The sequence below is a fragment of the Takifugu rubripes genome, chromosome 10, assembly GCF_901000725.2.
Source record: "Takifugu rubripes chromosome 10, fTakRub1.2, whole genome shotgun sequence".
Lineage (NCBI taxonomy): Eukaryota > Metazoa > Chordata > Actinopteri > Tetraodontiformes > Tetraodontidae > Takifugu > Takifugu rubripes.
Genome location: NC_042294.1, coordinates 9,995,160 through 10,018,048, shown reverse-complemented (window position 1 = coordinate 10,018,048; position 22,889 = coordinate 9,995,160). Strand labels below are relative to the sequence as shown.

The 22,889-nt window shown below is 45.5% G+C and overlaps 1 protein-coding gene across 4 annotated transcripts in view; it reads left to right on the top strand.

Moving 5' to 3' along the window:
* LOC101066353 (collagen alpha-1(XVIII) chain-like) overlaps positions 1-22,889 on the top strand; it is a 51,336-nt gene that overhangs the window by 9,486 nt on the left and 18,961 nt on the right. For 3 of the 4 annotated variants that reach the window (XM_029843192.1, XM_029843193.1, XM_029843191.1), the window contains exons 2-6: positions 1,644-1,919; positions 2,014-2,090; positions 2,224-2,320; positions 5,456-7,474; positions 9,446-9,582. In XM_029843192.1, coding sequence (XP_029699052.1) covers positions 9,468-9,582 — 115 coding nt within the window. In that variant the 5' untranslated portion in view covers positions 1,644-1,919; positions 2,014-2,090; positions 2,224-2,320; positions 5,456-7,474; positions 9,446-9,467. Of the gene's footprint in view, positions 1-1,643; positions 1,920-2,013; positions 2,091-2,223; positions 2,321-5,455; positions 7,475-9,445; positions 9,583-9,620; positions 13,268-13,347; positions 13,431-22,889 lie in introns of those variants that run through there. The other variant, XM_011608135.2, reaches the window with a different exon arrangement.

Here is a 22,889-nt window from a genome sequence, read left to right as displayed (position 1 = left end):
CCAGCGTTCTCTTTGGTGTTGTCTGACTCACAGCAATCACCAGAGAGGACTCGTTTATCACTGCTAATTATGTCAGAACTGAATTCCAAAGGACGCTGTGGTGTGTCATGTTTGATCTGATTCTTCAGAATGCTATCTGGCAGTTCGTGTTTTAGAGCGTTACCGTGCCAACATGACTCATGCGAAGACTGCTGAGGTTCAGTTTAAGTGCAAGGATGCGTCTCCATACCAAGTATCTCACACACTGATAAGAGCTGAATCTGCTGGGGAGTGAGGGCACCACGCCCTTGGGCAAGCTTTAATAAATGGGAATTTTCTTAGTGCGTCGCAAAATCCAGGCAACAGAAGTGAAAACATCCCCTCCGGAGGAGGAGGAGTTCTGCTTTGTGTACGGACCCAGTCTTACTTACCTTTAGCCTATTTTCTGAGGGGAATGCAGAAAGTGTGACCTCTGAATTCTTTATTCCTTGGGCAGCTTTTTAGTGCGTCCTTCATCTGGAATTCAAAAGATTCAATGGAGGTATTTTTATGCGACCTCATAATTTTGGAGCTTTCACAGCTGCTCTGGCTGAACGGAAGGACGGAGGAGAGGGAACTTCATTTCAATCTTTTTGGATAAAACATCAGAGAGCTCAGAGCGACCTTGTCCTCCAGTGACCTTTAGAAGTGAATTCAGATTAACTTCCAATTTCAGCTGGAAATGATACATTTTCAGCTCTTTTTTTTTCTGTTGAGAAATGAAGCAAATTTAGTGCAATTATTACTGCAATAGCTGTTTTCTCTGTGAGATTAGCAGTGATATGTATGCTTCTAGTTGTCAGAATTCTCTCCAGCAGTGTTTCTACGAACAGTCTTTTATTTATTTTGCTGTGTTCTTTTGCTGTTTTTGATAAGCCGCAGATCCACCCTCCGCAAAAATAACCCAAAAGTCAAATATGCTTTTGATTTGTGGAGGGTCTCGGTGCCAACAGAGGCCTTCCCTGATGTACAGGAGCAGCATTGAGAGGAAACACGAGTGTATGGGGATCCTGGCCTGGAGGGCTGGGAGGATGTCGCTCAGCCGGGCTCCTCTCCGCCGATCCTCGCTGTAAATGGGCCGTTTGTGCAGCCTCAGCATAGGTGCACAGTTGTAGGTCGCTGCAGATGCGCAGTCTGTCGGCACTTTTACCGACTTATGGTGCAAATTATATTTTAAATGGGGAAAAAAACCAATTAAAATGAGGAACAAATAAAAGAAATAGCAGCAGTTATTCATTTGAGCCACTTGGAAAGCGTTGCACACGTCACATGTGTCACTGATAAAGCCAAAACGTCTCAAAACACATTTCCCAGCGTATCTTTGACTAAAATATTAAAGTTGTCACTTTGCCTCAAGAACAATTTCCATGGAAATCTTTTTCCTTCCCTCTCTGTGAAGCTCAAAGGCTTTCTTCAAGGATTTATTTGTGTTTGAAGCGTCTCTCTTCCTGACGAGTCGGGACTGATTGATGTACGAAGAGTGTTACACTTAGCAGAAATTGTGAACTTGTCAAACTCTGGTATTAAAATCAGGCGCCGAGGTTCGTGGCTGTGGCGCCGGGACCGTTCTGTAGGTTTTGAGCTCGTTCTTCCACCATCAGTCATGTTTCCCTCCTATAATCCAGGAACTGCAGTGTGGGCGACTTGCTGACGATGTCATCGGGCGTCCGCTTCACCGTTGACGGATGGAGGTCACCGACACTTCCCTGTAACCAGAGCACATCCTAAGCCAGAGCGAGCCCCCGGAGGCCCCTTGACAGGCTTGGTTTGAACTCAAAGTGACTGCAACGCGACTTCAAGCGATTTGGATCGTAAGTGGGAGGAGGTGGCAGACGGGCCGTCCTAATGTGGGCGCCAGGTGTGGCTCTGGTTCAGACCGATCGAGTGGGAATCATAGAGAAGTGAGAGAAATGAAGGAAAAACCTCATAAAGGTGGAATAACAAAGTGATCACGATACAGAGTTTCACTCCTGTGGTTTTATTTTGTGCGTTCAGTTCACGCAAGGTCAAAATTTGGTGCGGGTGCAGCACCTAAAAGGGCGTATCGGTGGAAATGAGGCCTTGGATGTACCGTAAGTGCTCCTCTCTCCTTCCATTATGTTTCCTCTGATGCCACTGCTAACTGTTCTAACATCCTCCCTCCCTCTTCCATTTCTCTCGTATCTCGGTGACACGCCAAACGTCTCGTCCTTTCCCCCCCCGCAGCCAGCAGACACAGACGCGCGGCTATGGTAATCCCTGTGGGAAAGGTTGTCGGGGTTCGTGCGGAGGTTTCAGAAGATAGAGGGAGCATTCATCAGCTGTAAGTGATATCTGCTGAAGCACACGGCTCAGAGCACTTTCAAAATGTCTCCCGATTCATCCCGGGTGGAGGAGATCGTCCCGAGGGGTTAAACCCGGGAGATTTTCTCTGACTGGATCAGGTTCTGATGTGTTTGTGATGGCCGGTCACATCCAATGCACGAGTCCTCCTCTTCAACGAGCCGTCTGAAAGGCAGCCAGCCACGGACGGTCTTGAGAAGGATTCCTCCCCTTTAAAGGCCTGCGACGCTCGCTCCACTTCAACTTGATTCATTTTGAAGTGCAGCTATGAATTAGTCCGGCACACGTGTCTACAAGGTGAAGATGATGAGGAAAACAGCTATAAATGAGTTTTCTGAATTATTTTTCTTGGACTTTCTGGTCCATTGATCAAAAGGAGACTGTGGAAGAAATTCCACCCCTTCTCTTGTATGTGCACATGTGTAGCTGCATGTGCTGCCACATCTGGGCCATTAAATACTCCAGAACTAGAGTCCAGTTCAGTTTGGTGTGGCACACTTTGTAAGCGTTCTCTGAACAGAATAATTAAAAATGGTGTTTACTGGGTTTGGCCACAGAACCGTGTTATCTAACAGAGTTTACAGCCACCTTAAAATGTGCGGAACAAAGGTTTTCTCGCTGTTCTTTGTGACCGCTCTGCATTTCCTCAGCCCTGCAAACATAATCTAGTGTTTGTTGGCCTTTGATGGAGCTGCTGATAGAGTAAACAAGGACAAACCGAATGAATAAAAAGGCTGTGACATGGTCACACACACACACACACACACACACACACACACACACACACACACACACACACACACAGTGATGTTTGTAGAGCACTGAAACATCTCTATAAAAGGCTGTGGTGACATTATACAACACTAAACATAACGATAATAGATGGTCTTCGTGCCGAGCAGCACCCGTGTGGTTGGCACTGGTACTGCACCCCAGAGATTCCAAACACGTTGCTGAAAATTATGTTATGTAAATTATGTAGACTCTATCACAAATAAAAGGCATGTTTACGCGCACTATTAATTCTGATAATTACCTAGCAAGAATGGGAGGAAAAGACAAACCATTTCGTGTGTCCGTCTTGTATTTTAATACGCGAGTAAGATCAGAAATAATAGCAGGTTATCAGCAGTTATGGAGTTTTGTTTTTTCTCCACTGCATTGTTATATCAAAACTGGCACGTGTGGTTTTTCCACCCCTGGAATAATGAAGGGACCACCTGTAACTGCTGCAACAGCTGGATGTCCTGTTGCTGTTTCCTTTTGGAAAAGTGCTGCAGGAAAGCAGAGGACCTGATAATGAGGCGGTCATCAGAGCACAGCTTCCTGGAACGGATCATTCTCCTTTAATAAAACCTCTGCATGACAGCAGATATTGCAGCCCTTATATTCAGCTCTCTGAGCATATATTTAGGCTGCAATTGGACATTTGTTACTCGCATGTGAGCGTATAAATGGGATGGATCCCTTCCTTGATTCCTCTAATCATTGCAGCATCACAAAAACTCTCATCTGGAGTTTGTTGTAGTTTATTATTTCCCCAACTCAGTTCACACAAGTGGCACATGCAGGCGTACCACGACAGACCCCCCCCCCCCCGCTGAGCCTAATACCCACCACACTCAACTTTAACGGCTCTGCTCCCTCTTTTCTTTTCCCTCATCATCTCTGGACATCAAAGCGGGTAAAACACACCGACGTGGTGCTGATGTGCCGGATGTGTGCTCTGCCATCCAGCTGTGGTCTGGGTTACATCTGTATGCCACCACCATCACAGGCTTTGCACAGAGGTGTGTTTGCGGTGCTTCCCAGCAGGGAGTGTGTTAGTTCACGGTGGCAGCTTCCTAAAGTCCTTAACACCCTGCTGAGGGAACACTGCTCCCTCGCAGCTTTTGTGTCGATGCTCCCCGACACGTATGCGCTTCTCCGGAGCTCTGAAACAATTCTCTATCCAGTGATGTCAAATCTGTTGACGTCTCCATCATTGAGACGGCGCAGAGGAGATGCTCAATCTCTGTTTACCCCAGCGGAACGCTTTAGCCTGGAAGAGCTCCAGGGTTTCAGATGACACTTCAGATGTCCTACAGATCGCAGGAATTTCTGTCTGTAAAGTTTGTTCTGTGGAGCGGCTGAGCTGAGCAGGAGAGGCGAATCCCAACTTTAGGATGACCAGCAGTGAGTTTATTGCGTGCTTGAACCACTTGTTTCCTCGTATATTGGTCTTATTTTAATATCCCTGAAGAATTTTGTGGTTGTGGTAGTTCCCTCAAATGTCTGTGCCAAGTATTCCATCTGAAGCAAGACCATGACTAAGCTCTTCGCTACGTATGGATTTATTGTCTAAAATGCTACTGCAGACAGCACACAGAGGGTAAATGTCTCCAACTTTTGGAGACAATGAAACACTTTCCAGCAGTAGGTAGGAGTCCCTGGAGGAATGGATTATATGCTGGGAAAGCAGGGCATCATGGGTAATCCTGTGAATAAAGGATCAAATGCAGCCCCCGGTGGTGGATTAACTCTGGGAACAGGCAAAATCAGAATAACAATCTTTGGCACAGTCACTTCTTAGAACTCTCAACATAACTGTTCAAATCATATTATTTCTGACCCCGCCAACTAATTTACAACTAAAAACGAAACGTATCTACATTATTCTTCACAGAACGTGGCTCATAAATGACTCTAATTTTCCCTTCTTTATAGTTTTCCTCCTCATCTGCTGTTTTATGCCGTATGCAGTAGTGGATGACATGTTAAACTTCTGTCTCGTATAGAGATAGCAGCTGATGTAATCCCTTGTAATAATGTAGATACTACATCAGACACCCCCCTACTCATATTTTCCCATCAAATGCGCACAAACCAGGATGTGTTCAGTGACACAGCCACTGTGGTACTACCTGTTACTATCTGTTGGGAGAGATAAGATGGGATGCAGGAGATTAATGACTGTGTTATTGTTAAAACAGTGGAAAGTCTGGATCACTGGGAACCACCTGCAGGTAGCTGCGGTGATCAGTTCATGTGTGGTTTTTGTTGCTACTGTACAGGAGCAGCTCACAAAGCAACTGTGCATGAATTCCTAATGAGCCCCATGTGTGTCCACCTCAAGGAGCGGCAACCACAGGGCAGCGTTTGATCAACGCCGGAGAATCGAGGCTCCCCGTGGTGAAAAATCTGCTTCAGACCTGAGCGGACTGAGCTCCCCTCCCGTTACAAGCCAGAAGGTAAAGAAGTGGACAATAATTCATGCGGTGTTCACCCTCTGAGAAAACTGGGGCCAAGCCCAAGAAACCAAACATGGAAATACTTGTATAACGTTGTGGAAATTGTTAAATATGCAGCCAGTTGAGTCCCAAACTCGCCAACCTTGGAACATCAGGGATTTTGGCAGCTGGTCTCAAAGTGTCAACTGTAGCCAGATAACCAGATGAAAACATGACGATGGATTATCAGCAAAGAGGGATCGAATCAGAACTAATCAGAGAGATAAATGACGAGCTTCAAAATGCCGACGATACGTCTTGTTAACGCGCTTTAGCTAATTGGCCACCACCGATTGCCCCGCCCACGATAACATCCAAAGCTTCGGAATGAAATGAATGTTTTTTTTCCCAGACTGAAAGCAGCCGGTGCTTGAATAAACGGGAGAGGTGTTAATATGCTCAGTGTGTCGAGGGCCCACTGACGGGATGTGGAAACATCAGTGCAAATGTTTCTGGAGTCCACACACAACAGCTCAGCAGGTGAAGGTGAAAGCACAAATACAGCCAAGACTGAGTCAACAACAGCTGCACACCACAACGAACAAACTCAACCATCAGAAGCAAACTCCCACATTGTCGGGTTAATAAAATGTCGACTTTTAATTGGCCTCCATATTCCCACGGGTGCGCTGTCACAAATCAGAGCTTAGCAACTAAACCTGAGTGCATCCACAGCAGAACTCATTATTTCCCCGTTGCTTGCGTCGTCTAGGCTGCGTAAGCCTTTGCACATGTGTGTAATGGAAATTGAAAGTAGCTGTCGGTGATGTGTCGGTCGTCAGGGAAAGAAAAGGTAACGTTGAACTGGAACAGAAGAAGGGAGGACGCGGGGAAAAATAACTGGCCTGTGAGAGGGAACCAGTCAGGCGTGGTGACGTTTTACAGAAATTCTACATCAGGCTCATAATTCCCTCATGGAGGGGGTGGTAATTACTGTAGGACAAGCACGTTTCAGGGAATTTAAACATTCAAACCCAGGTCATTGCTGGACTGGGCTCCGTGTTAGAGTCTCCGATCATTTTATAATCTAAAGTGCAGCCATGACCGTGATTGTCATAGCATCGCTTTGTTCCAACACCCACGAGGTTCTGAGGAAATGAGCTCGTTTGTCCCTGATAGATCAGGTGCTGAGGCCAGGCCAATATTCCAGCTTGACCCACATTATTGTCATTGCAAACACAGGGAGGGTTAAAAATGTTGTCGTGGTGCTGCTAGAGTGGACCGGGGAGTGAATACTGCAGAATCGAGTTGTGTTGCTGCACACATCCTGAAGAGGAGGTGATGACGCCGCCTGCACCTGTAGTCGCTTCACTGACCTCTCATTTCTTCAGGTCTCCAATGGCTGTGAATTTGTAATGTTCTTTAAGGACTTGCTGTAAGGGTGCTTCCATATGAGCCTGGTCCTGCTCAAGATTTCTTCCTGTTCAAAGGGAACCTTTCCTGCAACTGCTGCAGGTTTGGGAGTCACGTATAATCTTCAGATAATCTCAACTGTCGGCTTTGGTGGTTTATGGCACTTCACACACCTATTGGGGCTGTGGTGGTTAATCCATAATGGTGGTGACGTATATGTCTTTGTCAACAGATATTAATAGTTAATGAATGTACAATGTGTGTTTAAAGAATCACCTGTTGCTTAGAATTATGCCAGCGCAGACTGAGAAGATTAGAAGTCTGAGAAACGGTCGGCTGCTGCGATGAAAGCCGCGACCCTCCGGTGACCCTTTTGGAAAAGACTCCTTTGTCTGACGCAGTCATCAATTTTAATTGACTCCCAAAGTTGAGGCCTCGACACCTGACGTCAGCTGTGTGGCTTTTGGGACGGAGCGCGCACACTCCGTCAGGCTGGCGACCTGCGCTGAAAGGTGAGTGCTTAGCCTTTCATCATGCTCTTACCCCTCAGACTTTACCATAATAAAGCATCATATGCACTCAGGCATGTCCTTGAGGAGCGACGTGGGGAAAATGAGGTGTCAAATAGTGATGACAGTGAGCTGAATGGCGTTCAAAGATTGTGGATGATTTGTAGACGCAGAACAAAGAATCTATCAGCCTTTTTGCTTTTGCTTATTTGCTGGTTTTATTAGGGCTAACAGATGTGCAGCTAGGCTATCGTTGGGTGAAGAAGACGATGTTGTCATTTAACAATTGCTTGCAGAACAAAATTTCAGGGTCAATGTGAGGCGGTGCGCATTAATGTATGAGCACTCGCCAGCCTTCAGTTTCAACTCATCTTAACTGACAATCTGAGAGAAATTGTGTGCGCTCCATTAAAATCTTTTGGCAGCGAAACCAACTTAAATGACCTTAATCAGATCCTTTTATTCCATACTAACAGATTTTAAAAGGAATTGGCCTGGAGACGTTCTTTAGAAGTCCGGAAACTGTCACGAAAGTGTTGTCTGGCTTGCAGATGCCTTCTCAATAATCAGCACCAGAGTTGCTCTCCAATTTATTTATTTTTCTGACTTAAAGCAGCTCAGTCGATATTTGAATCCTGCGCTTGTTTACATGTTTGCTGATGATAAGCTGCTGCTCGTGCTAACGTTATAGGCTCAGATGATATCCAGGACCAACCAGAAGCAGCTATTTGAAATCAGCCAGATAACTGAGATGAACAGACATCTTACTGAAGGGGATGGAGGTTGTCAGCAACCCTCCACTTTTCAATAGAAAGCGCTGCCACTGCCGCCAAATGCACTTTTCTGGCATTGTAACTGTTCCCAACCAGTTGTTTACGCTCTTATTCACCTCCAATAAGAGCACAAGGAGATGGCAAATACCACCAGACTGGCCCCTAACGCACGTTTCATGGAGTCTTTTTTCCTTGAAGCATTCGTCCGACTGCGATAACAGTGGCGATGTTTTCTTTTGGATATCGTCTAAAATGCAAAAACAAATTGTCTGTCTATTCTTGGACATTGCCGAAATTGTTTCTGCAAGGGCGGCTCTGGAGATAAACCTAATCTCACCGCTGCACGGCGCCGTTGTCATCGCACTCATTGAAATGTGTCACGTGTTGTCACAAATCCTCCCGATCGTCATGTTTGCTTTCCCTATTAATAACTCCTTCGGAAAGTCACAGGAACAGAAGTGTTGATTAAAAAAAAAAAAAATCACAGCTGAATTCCAAAAGCGGTAGTTTTCGTGAAAGCTCTCCCACCCGGGGAGGTGATGATGCTCAGAGATGCTTGAACAGTCGCGGCTTTATGGAGGGAAATGTGGAATATGTTGGCAGAGAGATGACTGCATGCAGGAAGGTTCCAGGGAAAATATTCCCCTCGTGCCTCCGCCACATCTCTGTTTACCAGCCCTGTTTTCACTTCGGCATTAGCAGAATGGATAAAGGCTGGCAACACCTGTACACACACACACACCGACATATTTATACACAAACGGGGACCTTTTGAAAGGGTAACGTCCCATTTTTTGGCATTGCTTTATCTTAAAGGGCCTCGTCTTGGTCGTGCATGCTCACACTGTAGGGTTTTTTTTTAATTTTTTTTATAAAAGTTAAATGCACCCTTACATTCCAGATTGAAGAAGATATTCTTGAGATGTAAATGCTGTCAAAGGAAACCCGCTGTTATCTGTGTAAACTGCTCTGTTTGCAACAATTATATTATACAACTATTATATACAATCATGCATATATATACTATTATTTGGCAAGTGTAAACAGACACCAGCAATCTGATTTTGGAACTACTAATTGTGAATAAATCCCTGTGCAAGTTCCATTTTCCATTTAAATGAATCTCAGTCAATCTTATTCCACATCGCTCTGCAAATTTTTCCATCTTAAATTTACACTGTTTTTAATTTCTTTTTTCCAGAAGATTAAATGTGCAGCGGAGGATGGGGAGAAGCAGGCAGAGGAGGAATGCTCCTAATCTCCTGCTGCTCATTGGAACCATCTGCAGCTCACCCACGATCACCTGCACATCTGAGTTTGATCCCAGACAAACAAAAGGTGGGCCTCCCTCACAGTCGCTCAAATCCTCTGTAAAACGATATCGACATCCCACGCTTCAGGCAAACATCCCATAAATGTCGGGAAGAATTTCTTTGGAGGCCGAAAGAGATAAATGTAAACCAAAGTGTTGCAGCCCACGTCCATAAAGCTGTTGCTGCTGCTTCATTCACAAGCAGAGAAGGTCCATTTACGTTCCTCCTTCTGCAGCGTGCAGGATAAATATCCCCGCACTCCACAAAATGAAACACCCACCATGATCAGGAATTCTTTTTCCAATCTTTTTTCCCCCGCTCGGAGCAGGAGCGCCTGATGAATGAACAATGCCTGGCTGCTGCTGCTGCTACTGAACCCTTGCCCGTCTGCTGAGTCCATACATTTGTTCTGTTAAATTGCACACAGTGGGAGGATTAAATATAATGGACTTTCACTCAAGCACACAATTGTGTCATCACACGGGCTAACATGCTGGTTGTAATCCTGCTGAAGGGTCAGATTGAATATGATTCCACCTGGAAACCTCCATTCTGGCGCAGTCGGCTAGAAGATGAATGGGATTCAAAATCCCACCTGACAACACGGGTTCTGTTTTCTTGTAGGCCGTCAACACAGGTAAAGAAATATGTGAGCGCAGTTAGTTTCTCAGCAACTTTTTCCATATTTTTTAACTAGAAGTTCCGCTGGAAAACTTGAACTGCAGGGGAAAAACTAATGTGATGGCTGCGCTGATGGCCCAGAACGTTTTACTGTATATTACTAGATTTTCCCAAGAGCCCCTCTCACACCCCCAGGTTTTATCAGGCCTCCCTCCACTGGCTGCATGTCCATTTTAGAATGGATTATAACATTTTATTGACCACTTTTAAAGCATGTTTGGGTCTGACCCCCAAGTATTTTGGTGAGTTGATGATCTGGGCCTGAGGTCCAGGAAGGTCAGAGGTCATTAAATGTGTTTCTGGTTTTGTATGTGAAACCACAAAGACGAGGAACAATTGTGCTTGTTTCATCTGCTATTCACTGGCCAAACACAGTTATTTAAAGCTCAACTTTCCCTGTTTCAAAAGATCCTGACCTGGTAGCTCATGTCCCTGCCAATCAATCTGGGCCTGAATGGTGGGCTGCCGCCGTGTTTTCAGTAGCCTGGCTGCTGCTTTTTGTTTGGATTTCAGCTCCTAAAAACAGACACACACACACCAAAAGGCATGGATATTTTCTGTGGGAGCTGGGACGCACAAATGTACCACCAGCATCCCTCCCCAAGAGTTTTGGCTTGAACTTCGACCCTCCGAACCCGCCCCCGGCTTTGTGATGAAGCCTCATAAAGCTGCGGAGCTCTACTCCCAAATCTGCCAGTTCGTGTCACTCAGAGAGAGCGTGTGAAGTGAAAAGCCAAGAAAAGGAGGAGAGAGGGAAGAAAAACAGACACCAGGTTATTTCTCAAAATAAGATCATGGTGCAGAGACTATTTTCTGTCTCTACTGTTGACAGGAGAACTCAAAAAAGGAGAATTTGATTGAGAATGCTCTCAATGAACATGATTTTTGTGTCATTTTTGAACTTCTTTCATTCCCAGCAACAAGCTATTAATTCTTCTGAACATCTGAGTCTAACACAGCAACAAACCGTTCAGCTCCACAACATGGAAATTCCCTCAACACGCCCGGCTGGCACAGGAACCTGGGTCATTATCGTGTCTGATGCCAGTTGGGGAAGCTGGGTCTGGTCTCAGGGTGATGACAATGTGCTATTTTACTGACTCATTCCGTGGACACAGCATAGAGCACTTTAAAACTGCAGCCACCCACAAGCTGAAGCCCCTCCACTTCACTTGTGTTTTCTTTGCCAAGAGACAGTCTTTTGCTCTTTTCCTCCTCATGTGTCTCCTCACAGAAGAGTCTTTTCAGTCTAGAAGCAGCTCTTATGACATCAGACATGTTTCCCTCACGTGGAATCTTCACATCTCCTGCTGTTTTGGAATTTCAAACATAGCTTAAGTTGTAGGAGCAGCTCAGCAACACAGTGGCCCTGAAATGCTCCTCAATGCTATTCCTGTATCTGGCTTGGGTTCCCCTTAATGGATGGAAGGTGACACCAGCCATGTAAGAAACTTGACCAATGTGATGAAATCTGTGTAAAATCAATGAAGGGAACAGCATGGAGCTCTAAATGAAGGCCTCAGGTGAGCAGCCTGTTTACAGCTCCATCACCTCCCTCGACTCAAGACACTGACCCGAAAGAACGTCTGTGAGTCGGACACCTGCAGTCCCTCAGCCGTTGAGGGGGGGTGTCCCCCTTTCAAACCTGCGTGGATGATTAGGAATGCCAAAGTCAACACGCATTACTGGGAGCCATGCTTCTTTTGTTAGTTGGCTACTATTCTTAAAATTAGAAAAAAAAATGCTGGAATGTGGACCGTGAAGGTGCCGGAATTTGATGGTGGAATGTCAGCTGGCAATGCCGCTGGTCAGACCCACGAGGTCACTGACGCGAGGACGTCTTATCAGCGTTAGCGCCTCCTGAACGGCATCTCGCGCAGGCGCGTTATCAGTCTAAGCTGCCAGACATCAGGTCCAAACACGTCTTTATCAGTCTTCCTGCTAAACTGGTGCTTGTTCCTCTTGAGGTCCAGACATCGTGGCAGATGATTCAGTCTTGGCATCTTCCCAATAGACCCCCCGAAGGCGCTGTTTATATGAATGTCACTACAAGTACAGGATTTCCTTTTGTTCTTGATTAAATGTTCTGAATCAGGTTTACTCCACATTTCTTCCAATTGGGAATTTAGTATTTGTCCAAAGGGGTGGAGATCCTGGGAACAAATGGAGATAAATGTCCTACTTTGTCCTGGACATCTGCAGATCCTCCAGCTGGACGACCTGCTTGAGTAATTGGAAGCCCAGGAAAGTGCTGCAACCATGATTGATTCTCATATAAATTAGAGGACAAATGTTTGTCTTAGTGGTGGAAAACCCTTAAGAGATACAGTAATTTTTCTTTTTATTGTACAAACGAGGCCTGTGGCCATCTCATTCATTTAAAAGAACAACGTCCTCGCTGTTTTGGCCGGTAAAGCACATCGGCAGGTTTCCCAAGTTTACATCCCTGCTGCCTTCTTCCTATTCAGACATGGAGGACCTAGGGGAGGGGGCCAGCTCTTCCAATCTGGCTAGAACCAATGCTGCTAGCATAGATTTTTGAAGATGTCTCCCAAAAATCTGGTATTTTCTGCTCGTGGACTGGATGCAGCAGCTCAGAAGCATCTCCTTCCATGGGTCAAGGTCGGAGTGCTCAGAAAAGTTCTGGCAAAGTTAGAGAACCCACACCGGTGATGAGGAACGGGGGGAAGGAGGATTTAACTGGAGTGTGCTAATTTGTATTTGGAGTTGTGATGTCTGAGGGGAGGGCTAGATTAGAAGGCCGTGGTCCACACGGAGACAGGAGGAGTCAGGTTTCACCTTCAGCCAGGGCCCCTCGAGTCTGAGGCACTGAAGCTGTCTTTGTTTGACCGGGACCCGGGGAGAGAGAGTATAAGAGAGCAAGAGAGGGAGGAGATTGAGAAGAGCAGCAGCCTTTTTAGAGTGGAACGAGTGAGTGAGGCAGAGTTGGCTCCATCGCTCTCTCTCACTCATGAACAGGACAACTTTAGTTTGGATCTAGACTTGCCATCACTGAAGATGAATTTACGGTAAATCAAAGGCACTTTTTGATTCATTTGTGTGAGGAAATAGTTTAACTTCCCAACTTTCCACTTTGTTGTTCATGCAGCATTCCTCCCTGGTTCTTTGGATTATTTCTACCAGTCCTCCAGTTTTGCTGCCATCCTTTTTCTGCCTATCAGCTGCAGGACGGTAGGTGCCTTCTTCCCTTCTGTTTCACGCTCAGGATACAGCTGCTGAAACTTTGTTCTGTTGCCCTGGAAACACTATGTTGCACCCTTGAGTGATGCTTAAATGGCCACACTCACACGCTGCATGGATGTTAACATGAACTGTGTGGAAGCGTACTTTAATATTCATAAAAATTGCCTAAACTATATTTTGTTTCTTGAAGCTATTCAGGTTCAGGTTGTAAAAGTCTTCATTACCTGAACTGGAATCCTCTGCTTTCATAAATAACCTGTTGACATCAGGGAGCTTGAGGGGGATCACCTGGAGGCTTCTGTGCTGGATGATGGTTTCAATTATGTCTCAGCTGTTTCTTTGAGGCCCCAGATTGTTTTCACAGCTTTAGACTAGATTTTCTCCGAGATGAATGGATCAAGCCGGACATTCAAACATGTTCCCAATTAGTGCTCAAGTCTTTGTTTTCCATTGCTTTTTTTTTGGGGGGGGGGCAAACATCAGTTCATACCCTTTGAGTGACAGGTAGTCAAAGCGCTGCACTGGTGATGATGTCATGCTGCCCCTGGTGGGCCTTGGAAGGTCCCTGATGGAGAAGATCATTTTTGAGATGGACGGTTTTTGTCACCCTGTTGAAATCCTGACATTTAATCTTTGTGCATGTGTGTGTGTGTGTGTGTGTGTGTGTGTGTGTGTGTGTGTGTGTACAGTAGATATGCTGACCTGTCACCACTGCATGGTGCTCCATGCCACAAAAGCTGCATTGTTTTGCCCCGGGTCAAATAATTACAGGGTCTCTTTAGCTAGTGTGGCCTCATGGAATTTACTTGTCAAATGTGACATTTGGGAATAAAACACACTTTGTTTGCTTGCAGCCAGAACTGTGTTGTGTGCGAATTTATGCTTTGGGAAGGAGGTTTGATATATTGCAGAAGTTGACAGCGAGAGCGCGAGTGCGAGGAAGTGGGCGGGGCTTGACTTGGCTGAGGAGATGAATGCACATGCTGGCTCACTCCTGCAGACGGACGGACAGAACCAGGGACAGATATTTCCAGACGGCAACAGTCACAAATGTGGAGGGAAAAGCTAATGTTTCACGTTGCTTTTGTCAGACGCGTCTCTATTATAGGCCATCGCACCGCTGTAGCTCAGAAAAAGCCCAGCAAGGAGACATTCTGTCAAGGCAAATGGATCCTCTCGCACACTTAGAAAGCCAACTGTCTTTTTTTCTTTTTAATGGATAAAGAACATTTTATCAAAACACACACGTTGATGATGAGCTCATTGTGACATGAACACGCACGGGTGACACTTGTAAATCTCCCTCTACCACGTCAGCAAAAGATAGAACACACATGTCAACATGCCGCTTGCTCTCATCTGATGGCGTTTCTGTTCTTGGTTACATTGTTCATGTGGGAGAAATAATCTGCACGTGCACACGATGCACAATCAATCACGCTCTGGAAGATCACACTGGGAACTTGGGGATGATGACAAAACGATTAGCAGTAATGAATCAAACGACTTGGCTGGCGCTCTGATTGGTGGCTTTGATGATTGCGATGCTTTCTAGCACCTCCAGCGTTTGACACGTGCACTCATTTCACTCATTCCTCATTCCCATCTGAATTAAATGGGTCAGCGGGATCATGTGATCGCGAGCTCTGAAGGAATCGGGCCCTTTGCAGTTGGATGTTTTTGGAACTGTGCTGCGAAGCTGCTGCTCAGCTGAAAAACTGTCTCTGATTTGCGGAAGTCTTACATCAGCAGCCTTCCGAGGAATTCTTCAGTTAACACAGAATAGGGATTTCGTCCAAGTAGGCAAAAGAAAACAGATTGTGAGGAATGATAATGTATGAAACCCTAAAATTTGCTCCCATTCACCTTCTCTTGTTCCATATTTACCAAATAAATCAGGAGGGAGTGAGGTGATCTCCTGCCTGGTGGGACTCTTTATCCAACAATGATTTCCTGAACGGGCATGAAAAGGAGGAACGTCCCGGCTCGATTTAAAATACTGGTCCGCTTTCCACATATGGCAGCGGGAATCCACCCGTGGTCTCGTGAAGTGTGACAAACAGGAAACCCGCTTCCCTCTAAGTGGGTCAGTTCCGTCAGGCTGGTTCAAATTGAAGTTCTTTGTTTTGAAAAACACCTTTCCATGGATATTTGTCCCGAGGATCCGCGAGTATAAAGTCTGTCACCAATTAACTGAACAGTATGACTTCACTTGGGTTTAAAAGTGGCCAGATGTGTTCTTGACCACGCGGGCTGCTGCTCGCCAGTGCCACTTCTGCAGATGTTTCCATCCTATGGTGATGCAACTGTTTGGAGCTTCAACACATGCTGATATCTGGAGCGGTGAGCAGGAATGAAAATATTTCCTGCTGACATCCTCCCTGAAGAGATGGACAGAAACGGGCAGATAATGTACTGACTGCTCAATTAAATAGAAACTTTTTAATTCACTGGGTGTGGCAGGAATCTGAGAAGTTGGGGAGCGAGAAGTCCAGTTTAATAGCAACAAACTGGGTTTTTAGCAGCCTGCTTTGCTGCACCAGGCTGCTCGAGGTGCATCCATCAATGGATCGTGTGAAGGGTTCTTGAAGTGTTGAGAGATGCTATTAAAGCACAGCTGGAGTCGTCTACGAGGGATATTCTGCGTATTCTTGGCACACGAGTTGTTTCCATTTTTTTGGAGATGCAAATGTGGAAGTGGCGTCGCCTGTCAGAGCTCTGAGCAAAGTTTAATGTTGTTGTGCTGAGATCCAGGTGCTTTATTACCGGAATCTAAACCTAATAAAAGCCGTCTTCCTGTTTTTCCTTTAGCATAAACAGGAAGTGATCTGCAGCTGGGACAAAAGAAGCTCCTGTTTTGTCCTGTTTGAATTAATGTGACCACAGGTGATGTTTAGGGTGACACGTTTGTTTTTTAAAGGATGAAAGCAGGACAGGGCAGGATGTGTTTAACACTCACAGAGATTGTCATTCATTTCTACTCAAATCTTAATGGATCGCCTTTTTTAAATAAAATCCAAATCTGTTTCCATTTAGTGAACAAAGTTGACAACGTTCACTCACTGAAATCAAAGCTGTGTGCGAAAACCCACTTTCTTTGATGTGGTCCGCTTTTGTTTCTTGGGCGGATTTAATACCTTAATTTTTTAATCCTTTACGGAGTTGTATTGTTTTGGTTCGAAGTCTTAAAATGCATCTCAAGTTTTAACATTTTGATGCCCAAACACGTAATATCAATTTCAATCAAAGTATTATAGAATATAGGAGCATTCGGGATGGCACGAAGGCTGTCGTTAAAGAAGCTTTTATCACCGGTTTTGTGCTGCCATTAATGTAGCGATTTACAGCCTGGCTAAATTTCAGTGAGGAAAACTGCAAAAGTGACGCACGATGAAAAGAAAATTCCGCTGAAGACCGCTGTAATCATGGCCGCGGATGTTAAGCCTGCTTGTTTTACTCGGTGGAGTAAAATGGAAAAAAAAAAAAGTCTGCGCAGGGAGTTAAATAGTTGTCAGAGGATCAGAAATTAAAATTTCAAATAGCTTGACTGGGTGGTGGGTGAATTCCTGGGATCGTTTAAAAGGTGGAAGCTGTAACGGTTTGGACAGGGTGGAGCGTCAGAGCAGAGAGGATTGTGGGTCTCCTCCCGAGGTCACAGAGTCCAGATCAAACCCACCGCCGAGTCCTTAACGTGCCCCACCTCAGACAAAATTAGCACATTTCTGCTGTGTGTTTGTACTTGTGTGTGCATCGTTTGACAGGGATGCGGAAGCGTTAATGGATTTATACAGGCTTTCCAACTACTTAATCACCCTTTCCTGACTTTGTCTTTGAAGCTGGTTGTTATTAAAGATGGGAGATAAGAATGTTTTAGCTCTCACCCGCGCAAAACCCAAGATAACATTTTATTTAAGCTTCTGGTTCACTAAAATGGCTCTGAAACAACATGGATGATTATCTTTTCCAGGCTTTAAAGCCTGGCTGGACAAACTGTGTTCTGATCTCCATCTCCTGTTTTTGAAGCATCACAACAGCGTAAACGCAGCTGACGAAACCTGATAAAGGTTTGCTGGACTTGTCCAACTTTGATTTTCAGAAACCTCGGCGCCATCTAGCCTCTGTGACTGTGGCATTTGTGATTGGAAATGGCTGCAGGACCACCATGAAAATATCGACTTGTTTTTCAGGGTTTCTTGAAGATCAACCTTGAACCTTCTAGAGATGAATCACTTGTCTCAGGTTCCTCATCATCAGCAAAGACTTTAACGTCTAAAGCCTGCAGCACAACATAAGCTCAGTGTGCACGCAGCTTGAGGTAGCGGTTGACATAAATATCAGCTGCATCTGTGGTGAAGGCCCAGATGGTTTCCCACTGGGCTGGTTAGATTAGTGGCACTGTTGAGGACCGTCTTGCGGTGTGTGTCTACATCTTTGTGTGTTCATCTGGGCAGCAGCTGTGCTGCATTTGAACACGTTGTCAAGCCACTTCCTGAAGATTCCCACCACAACTCAATCCGCTGCTTTCTGTGTTCTCTGCTTTGGTGTCTAGTCCTGGTTTGCTTTGGGTTATTTTGTAATTTTAACTCCAATATGACATCACAACCTGGTTTCCCACTTTGGTTTGTTTTGCTGTTGCTATTAGCAGCGTTTCTGCTCTTGGTTACATTGTTCATGTGGGAGAAATAATCTGCTTTCACATCAGACAACATTAGTTTGTTAAAAAAAAAAAAAGAAAAACACGCTATGAGCCCCCAGGTAAACTCACCCACACTGAGCGGGTTAACTGGGATCAACCATGTTCCAGATCCAGAATGGGGTGCCAAACTCACATCTGCTCCGCTGTGCCCCAAAATCCAAAACGGAACCCTTGGTGGTGATAAACTGGTGTTTCCTTCAGTCCAAGCAGAGTTCAGTACCCGCACCTCAAATTTTCCATGAAAAATGACAACACGGTCATTTTTTCTGCTTTTCTTGCACAAAAATGCTTTTGCCTCAGGATGTATCCTGATGGATACCGTAGTTAGTCCTGAAATGTCAGGATTCTCTAATAAACGAGTCTGTTTACTCACTCTCTGGTGCACGGACTGGTGCACGGTCTGAGGGATTATCGTTAATCCGATTTATCTCAATTGGTTCTGGTTATTTCTCGGAATATCAAGTTATAATTTCCGATATCCATAGTCATCCATAAACTTGATGGTCTACATAAAAAGTATTAAGATGGTCATGAGATCTGGAACGAGTCATTGATCCAAACAGCCCCGGGGGGGTGTTTCTTGTCTCATCAGTGCCAAAGCTGGATTTGATTTCAGGCCTGAGCTTTTTTATTTTTTTACTGCTCTCAATGAATATGAAACACTTAAAAGGATAAAATACTGTTGCAAACGCAAGAATCTCGTACTTAGAGGCTGACTGATATAAACCTTTTGGGGAATTCTGTCCTGTGAGGAGGTGAAAAGACACCTTATGTCATTAAACTCCAGCAGTATTTGAGCTAGTTTATTATTTTGATGCATACTTTAGATACACTTTAGCTATCAGCAGCAGAATGTTTTCCAAACCAGCTTTTCAAGAATTGACTTTAAATCCAGCTCAGCTGTGGCGAATAGGTTAAAACAAGCTGGTGGTCTTTGTGGGGGCGTAAGGAAACCTGCGCCCGGTGGTCTCATCGCGCTCCAACCGTAAAAATGGAGAGGCAGAACCGTCCAGATGCGCCTTCATACTCTGTTTTTAATTTAAACAGTCTTGTTTTTCCCATTCTAAACCCCCACGGGGACGTTATCAGCTGAGTCAGTCCCGACTCTGCGGCAGAGGCAGCAACATGATTTCTAACTGGATGTGTTTACTCGTCCTCTGGCAGCAAATACGTAACCTCAACTCTGTCCCAGTTTCATCCCTGTAAACTGGGAACTTTGCTTTGGTTACGTGAGGGAGTGCGAAAGCTGCAGCGTCGGCAGAAGCCATGTCTCCCTGTTTTCTTTCCCTCTGTTGCTCTGCTGGACAGACTCAGGGTGATTGTTCCAGTGAAATCAGCACCTGCGGAGCAGCAAAGAGGTTGTAGCAGCGCCGCCGAGCACGGTCAGCTGGAGGAAGTCTTACAACTGGTCGTTGGCGGGCCAGAGAGAAACCTCCCGTTTGTTGGTCCCCCATCTGAATGGAGATGTCATCTGGAGGGATGCAACAAAGCTCTTGTGGTTTGGAAGCATGAAGCTTAACAGTCATGAGTTGGAGATGCTAGCGGAGCCTAATTTGACATATTTGATTAGGCAGAGTCTCTGGAAATAACGAGAAGGCTCCGTCGTTAATTGGACCTGGCTTTAATGTTGCTTAGCAGCATTTTGGCTGTTGCTTTTTCCTCATCTTACTCATAAAATGTGTATTTCATGGCAACCTTACTGCTCACCCATGAAGTTTCTTCCACCGTCTGTTCGTTTCCTTCAGACCTTCCACTCTCCTTTCCAAAAATGATGTCACCTAGAGGGTGAGAGGTAGAATTATCGGCAGGATTATTCTTAGAACCTCAGCTGGTATAAACCCTGACCTCTGATCCTCAAAGGTCGCGTGTGTGTCAGGGTCACGGGGTCGGCAGTAGGTTACGGACCGCAGTTTTATCTGTGTTAACAGCCACTGTTATTACATTTACTAGGATCTTAATTTTAAAAGCTCAGAATTGAGACGTCTTTTACATCAGAGTTCTTAACTTCGAATCCAGTTTTATCAGACCCACATTTTGAGCTATTTGTCAGGAATTTGCATCCTGTCCAATGTTTTGGTGCAACAGAATGGTCCGTGCTTTCTGTTTCCATTGTCTGTCCCAACACGCCCCCTCGTTCGGGGGACTTCGGTCATAAATGTTTATATCTCAGTATCTCAGCAATGGAAAAGATGATAAAAATGTGTCCATAAACCAGAGCTATGGGCCCAATCCTCTCAGAACCTGTGGGGATGAGCCTGCCTCTCATAAAGAACCATATGTAAACTCGAGCATCTTTCCAGAATAAAAATCCATATAATGAGGAGTTGGCGATAAACACTTGTTGGTGATTTTTTTTAATGAGATATTAGAACAACACATGGCTGGAAGGAGTTGACCTTTAGGATGCTGCGCATTTTATTATCAGTACAGTTGGAATAAAAAGAGCCTGCTGGGTGCCAGCAGGTACTTGTTGAGGGTTTTTATGGAGGCTAACAGCTACGCGCTATGTCCTCTGTTAGCAAGGAGAGAGGTCAGCGTCTCTATCTGGAAAGACTGACACCCATGTTCGAACTCTTGCACACATGTGCCTGCAGTCGTACAACGTTGGACTGCAGGTTTTTCAGCCCGATCAGCATCAGTCACCTCAGGGTGCATTCCTTCCTGTCAGATATTGACTGCTGGGATAGCTTCCAGCACGGGCCGTTACCGTAATCCAGTCAGCACCAGAAGCCTTGATGTAACCACCTGGATGTACAGTAGCTCTGTGTGTTTCGCTTCCCCACTCTGTCCCCATTCTCTTGAGCAGAGCTGTTCCCACCACTTCCTCTACTCCCTCACACTCCCTGCACATGAGAACTGTCTGCAGTCTTTTCTTAACTCGCCAGGTTAGAGGACCACCCTCAAATTCAGCTCCATTACAGTCCCGTGAGCATCTCAAACAAGGGACACCTATGAATTTGAACCACTTTAGAAACTGGTCTTTTGTGTTGCCAAACTATTCAAAGCACTTGAGACAAAGCAGAGAAGAGGAACGTCCAGCTGGACGAACAAGACGATGAGCTTGACCTGCTTTTGGCCCGACGGGTGATGCTAACAGCAGCTGAAGGCTCTCGGTCGCAGTCAGACTCCAGGGTCAAGATTGAGGAGTCACTTCCTCTCCAGGGTGACAGGAGTACAGTTTAATTCAAATTAGCATCTAATGGACCGTTTTGTAGGCTCAGTTTCAAAGGTGAACCCAAGCGATAGCAACGTTGTCCATTACCAACGTGCGTTTCATGTCAAATCAAGCTGAATGTCATACAGGATATGTTCACCCATCTTTTTAACTTCAGATTTACGCCCTGACTGAGTCCCAGTTAGTCCCTACTGGGTCAGTCAGGCCAGTTAAAACTCTTGAAGGGTGATATTCAGTCGGCTCCGTGAAATAAAGTCACGCTGGAGTCCGTGACCGGACCGAACGCCAGTAGGTTGGCCCGGGGCCGATGCTCCAAACTGCAGTCAGGAGCCAAAGCAGATGGTATTACTCAGGCCTCCCTCCTTTTTTTTGTAAGAACAGTTTGGATAAGCTACACAAATATCTCCTATGCGATATAAACACACCAAACCTTCTCCCTGCAGCAGCGTCTCTGCGTTGGTGAGTGGAAAAGCAGGAGAGGAGCATTAGGCAGCGGCGTGCGTGAAGGTGAAAAGGTCATCACGCTTTAACACCTACAAGCACATCAGTGTCTCTGTTTCCTGGTCCGTCTTTTTATTTGCACATTCAGCAGTTTTGCGTTTCTTTCTTGCATGTTTTTGTCCACTGAATTTTTCAGTGACTCTTCGTCGTCTCTCTTCAGTCGTTGACCATTTACGTGTAATTTCACTCAATCCCGCCGATTTATCTTCCCACCCACTGTGTGGAAAGGGCTTTCATCCTTTGGTTTCAGGTTTTGGTCGCAGTCTGCCACGAACGGACCCTAGTTTTATGCGAAGCCCATCATTCCCAGTTTGGTCAGAGTGTAATTTGTCCAGCTGGTTAAACACAGCTTGTGGTCACGGAGCCGCGTGACATCTGACCCCAGTGGAGCGGCTTTTTTTCTTTAATTGCTGGGTCTTTACTTTTAACCAGCTGATGTTAAGCGTTAGCCGTCTCAGCTAACAGAACATAAGATGAAGGTTTGAACCACCTACAGGAGAGAAAAAAGACTAATATTCCAGGTCCTCTAGCTGAATCTGCCAAACCGGAGGCTGGTATTAAGGCACACGATAAGATCAGAGGACAAGCAGGCAGCTGCAGTCGGAGCATCTGACAGACAATAGGAATATTTTGCTCCTCTGACCTGTCTCACTAAACTATTTGGCTCTTGGCCTCCTGCAGCCTTGGAGCTGCCAGCTTGTGTAGAGAAACGGGAACCTCACCAGTGACCCGAGTCTTGAGCGGGTCTGGATTTATATGGGCACACTTCAGAGAAAAACACTCCCATTTCAAAGAACAAATCTCCAAACAGCTTTTAAATTTTCCAAAGGAATTAGCCAAGTGGTTGGTGGAAACTGGAGTTGAGAGGTAAAACAAGCTGTTTAGGAGCTAGCTGCACTTGAGAGTTTGAGTTTCAGAACTTAGTGGAGAGAAGAAGTCCTGTTTGAACTTCATGGAGATAAATCATGCCGGGGTGTAAAAGCTTTTTCTGTCCTGCCCTGCTGTGACCTTTCTTTATTCCCTCAGCCCTCAGTTGCACTGTTGTCATTAGGAAATCATTATGTGCTCCTCTTCC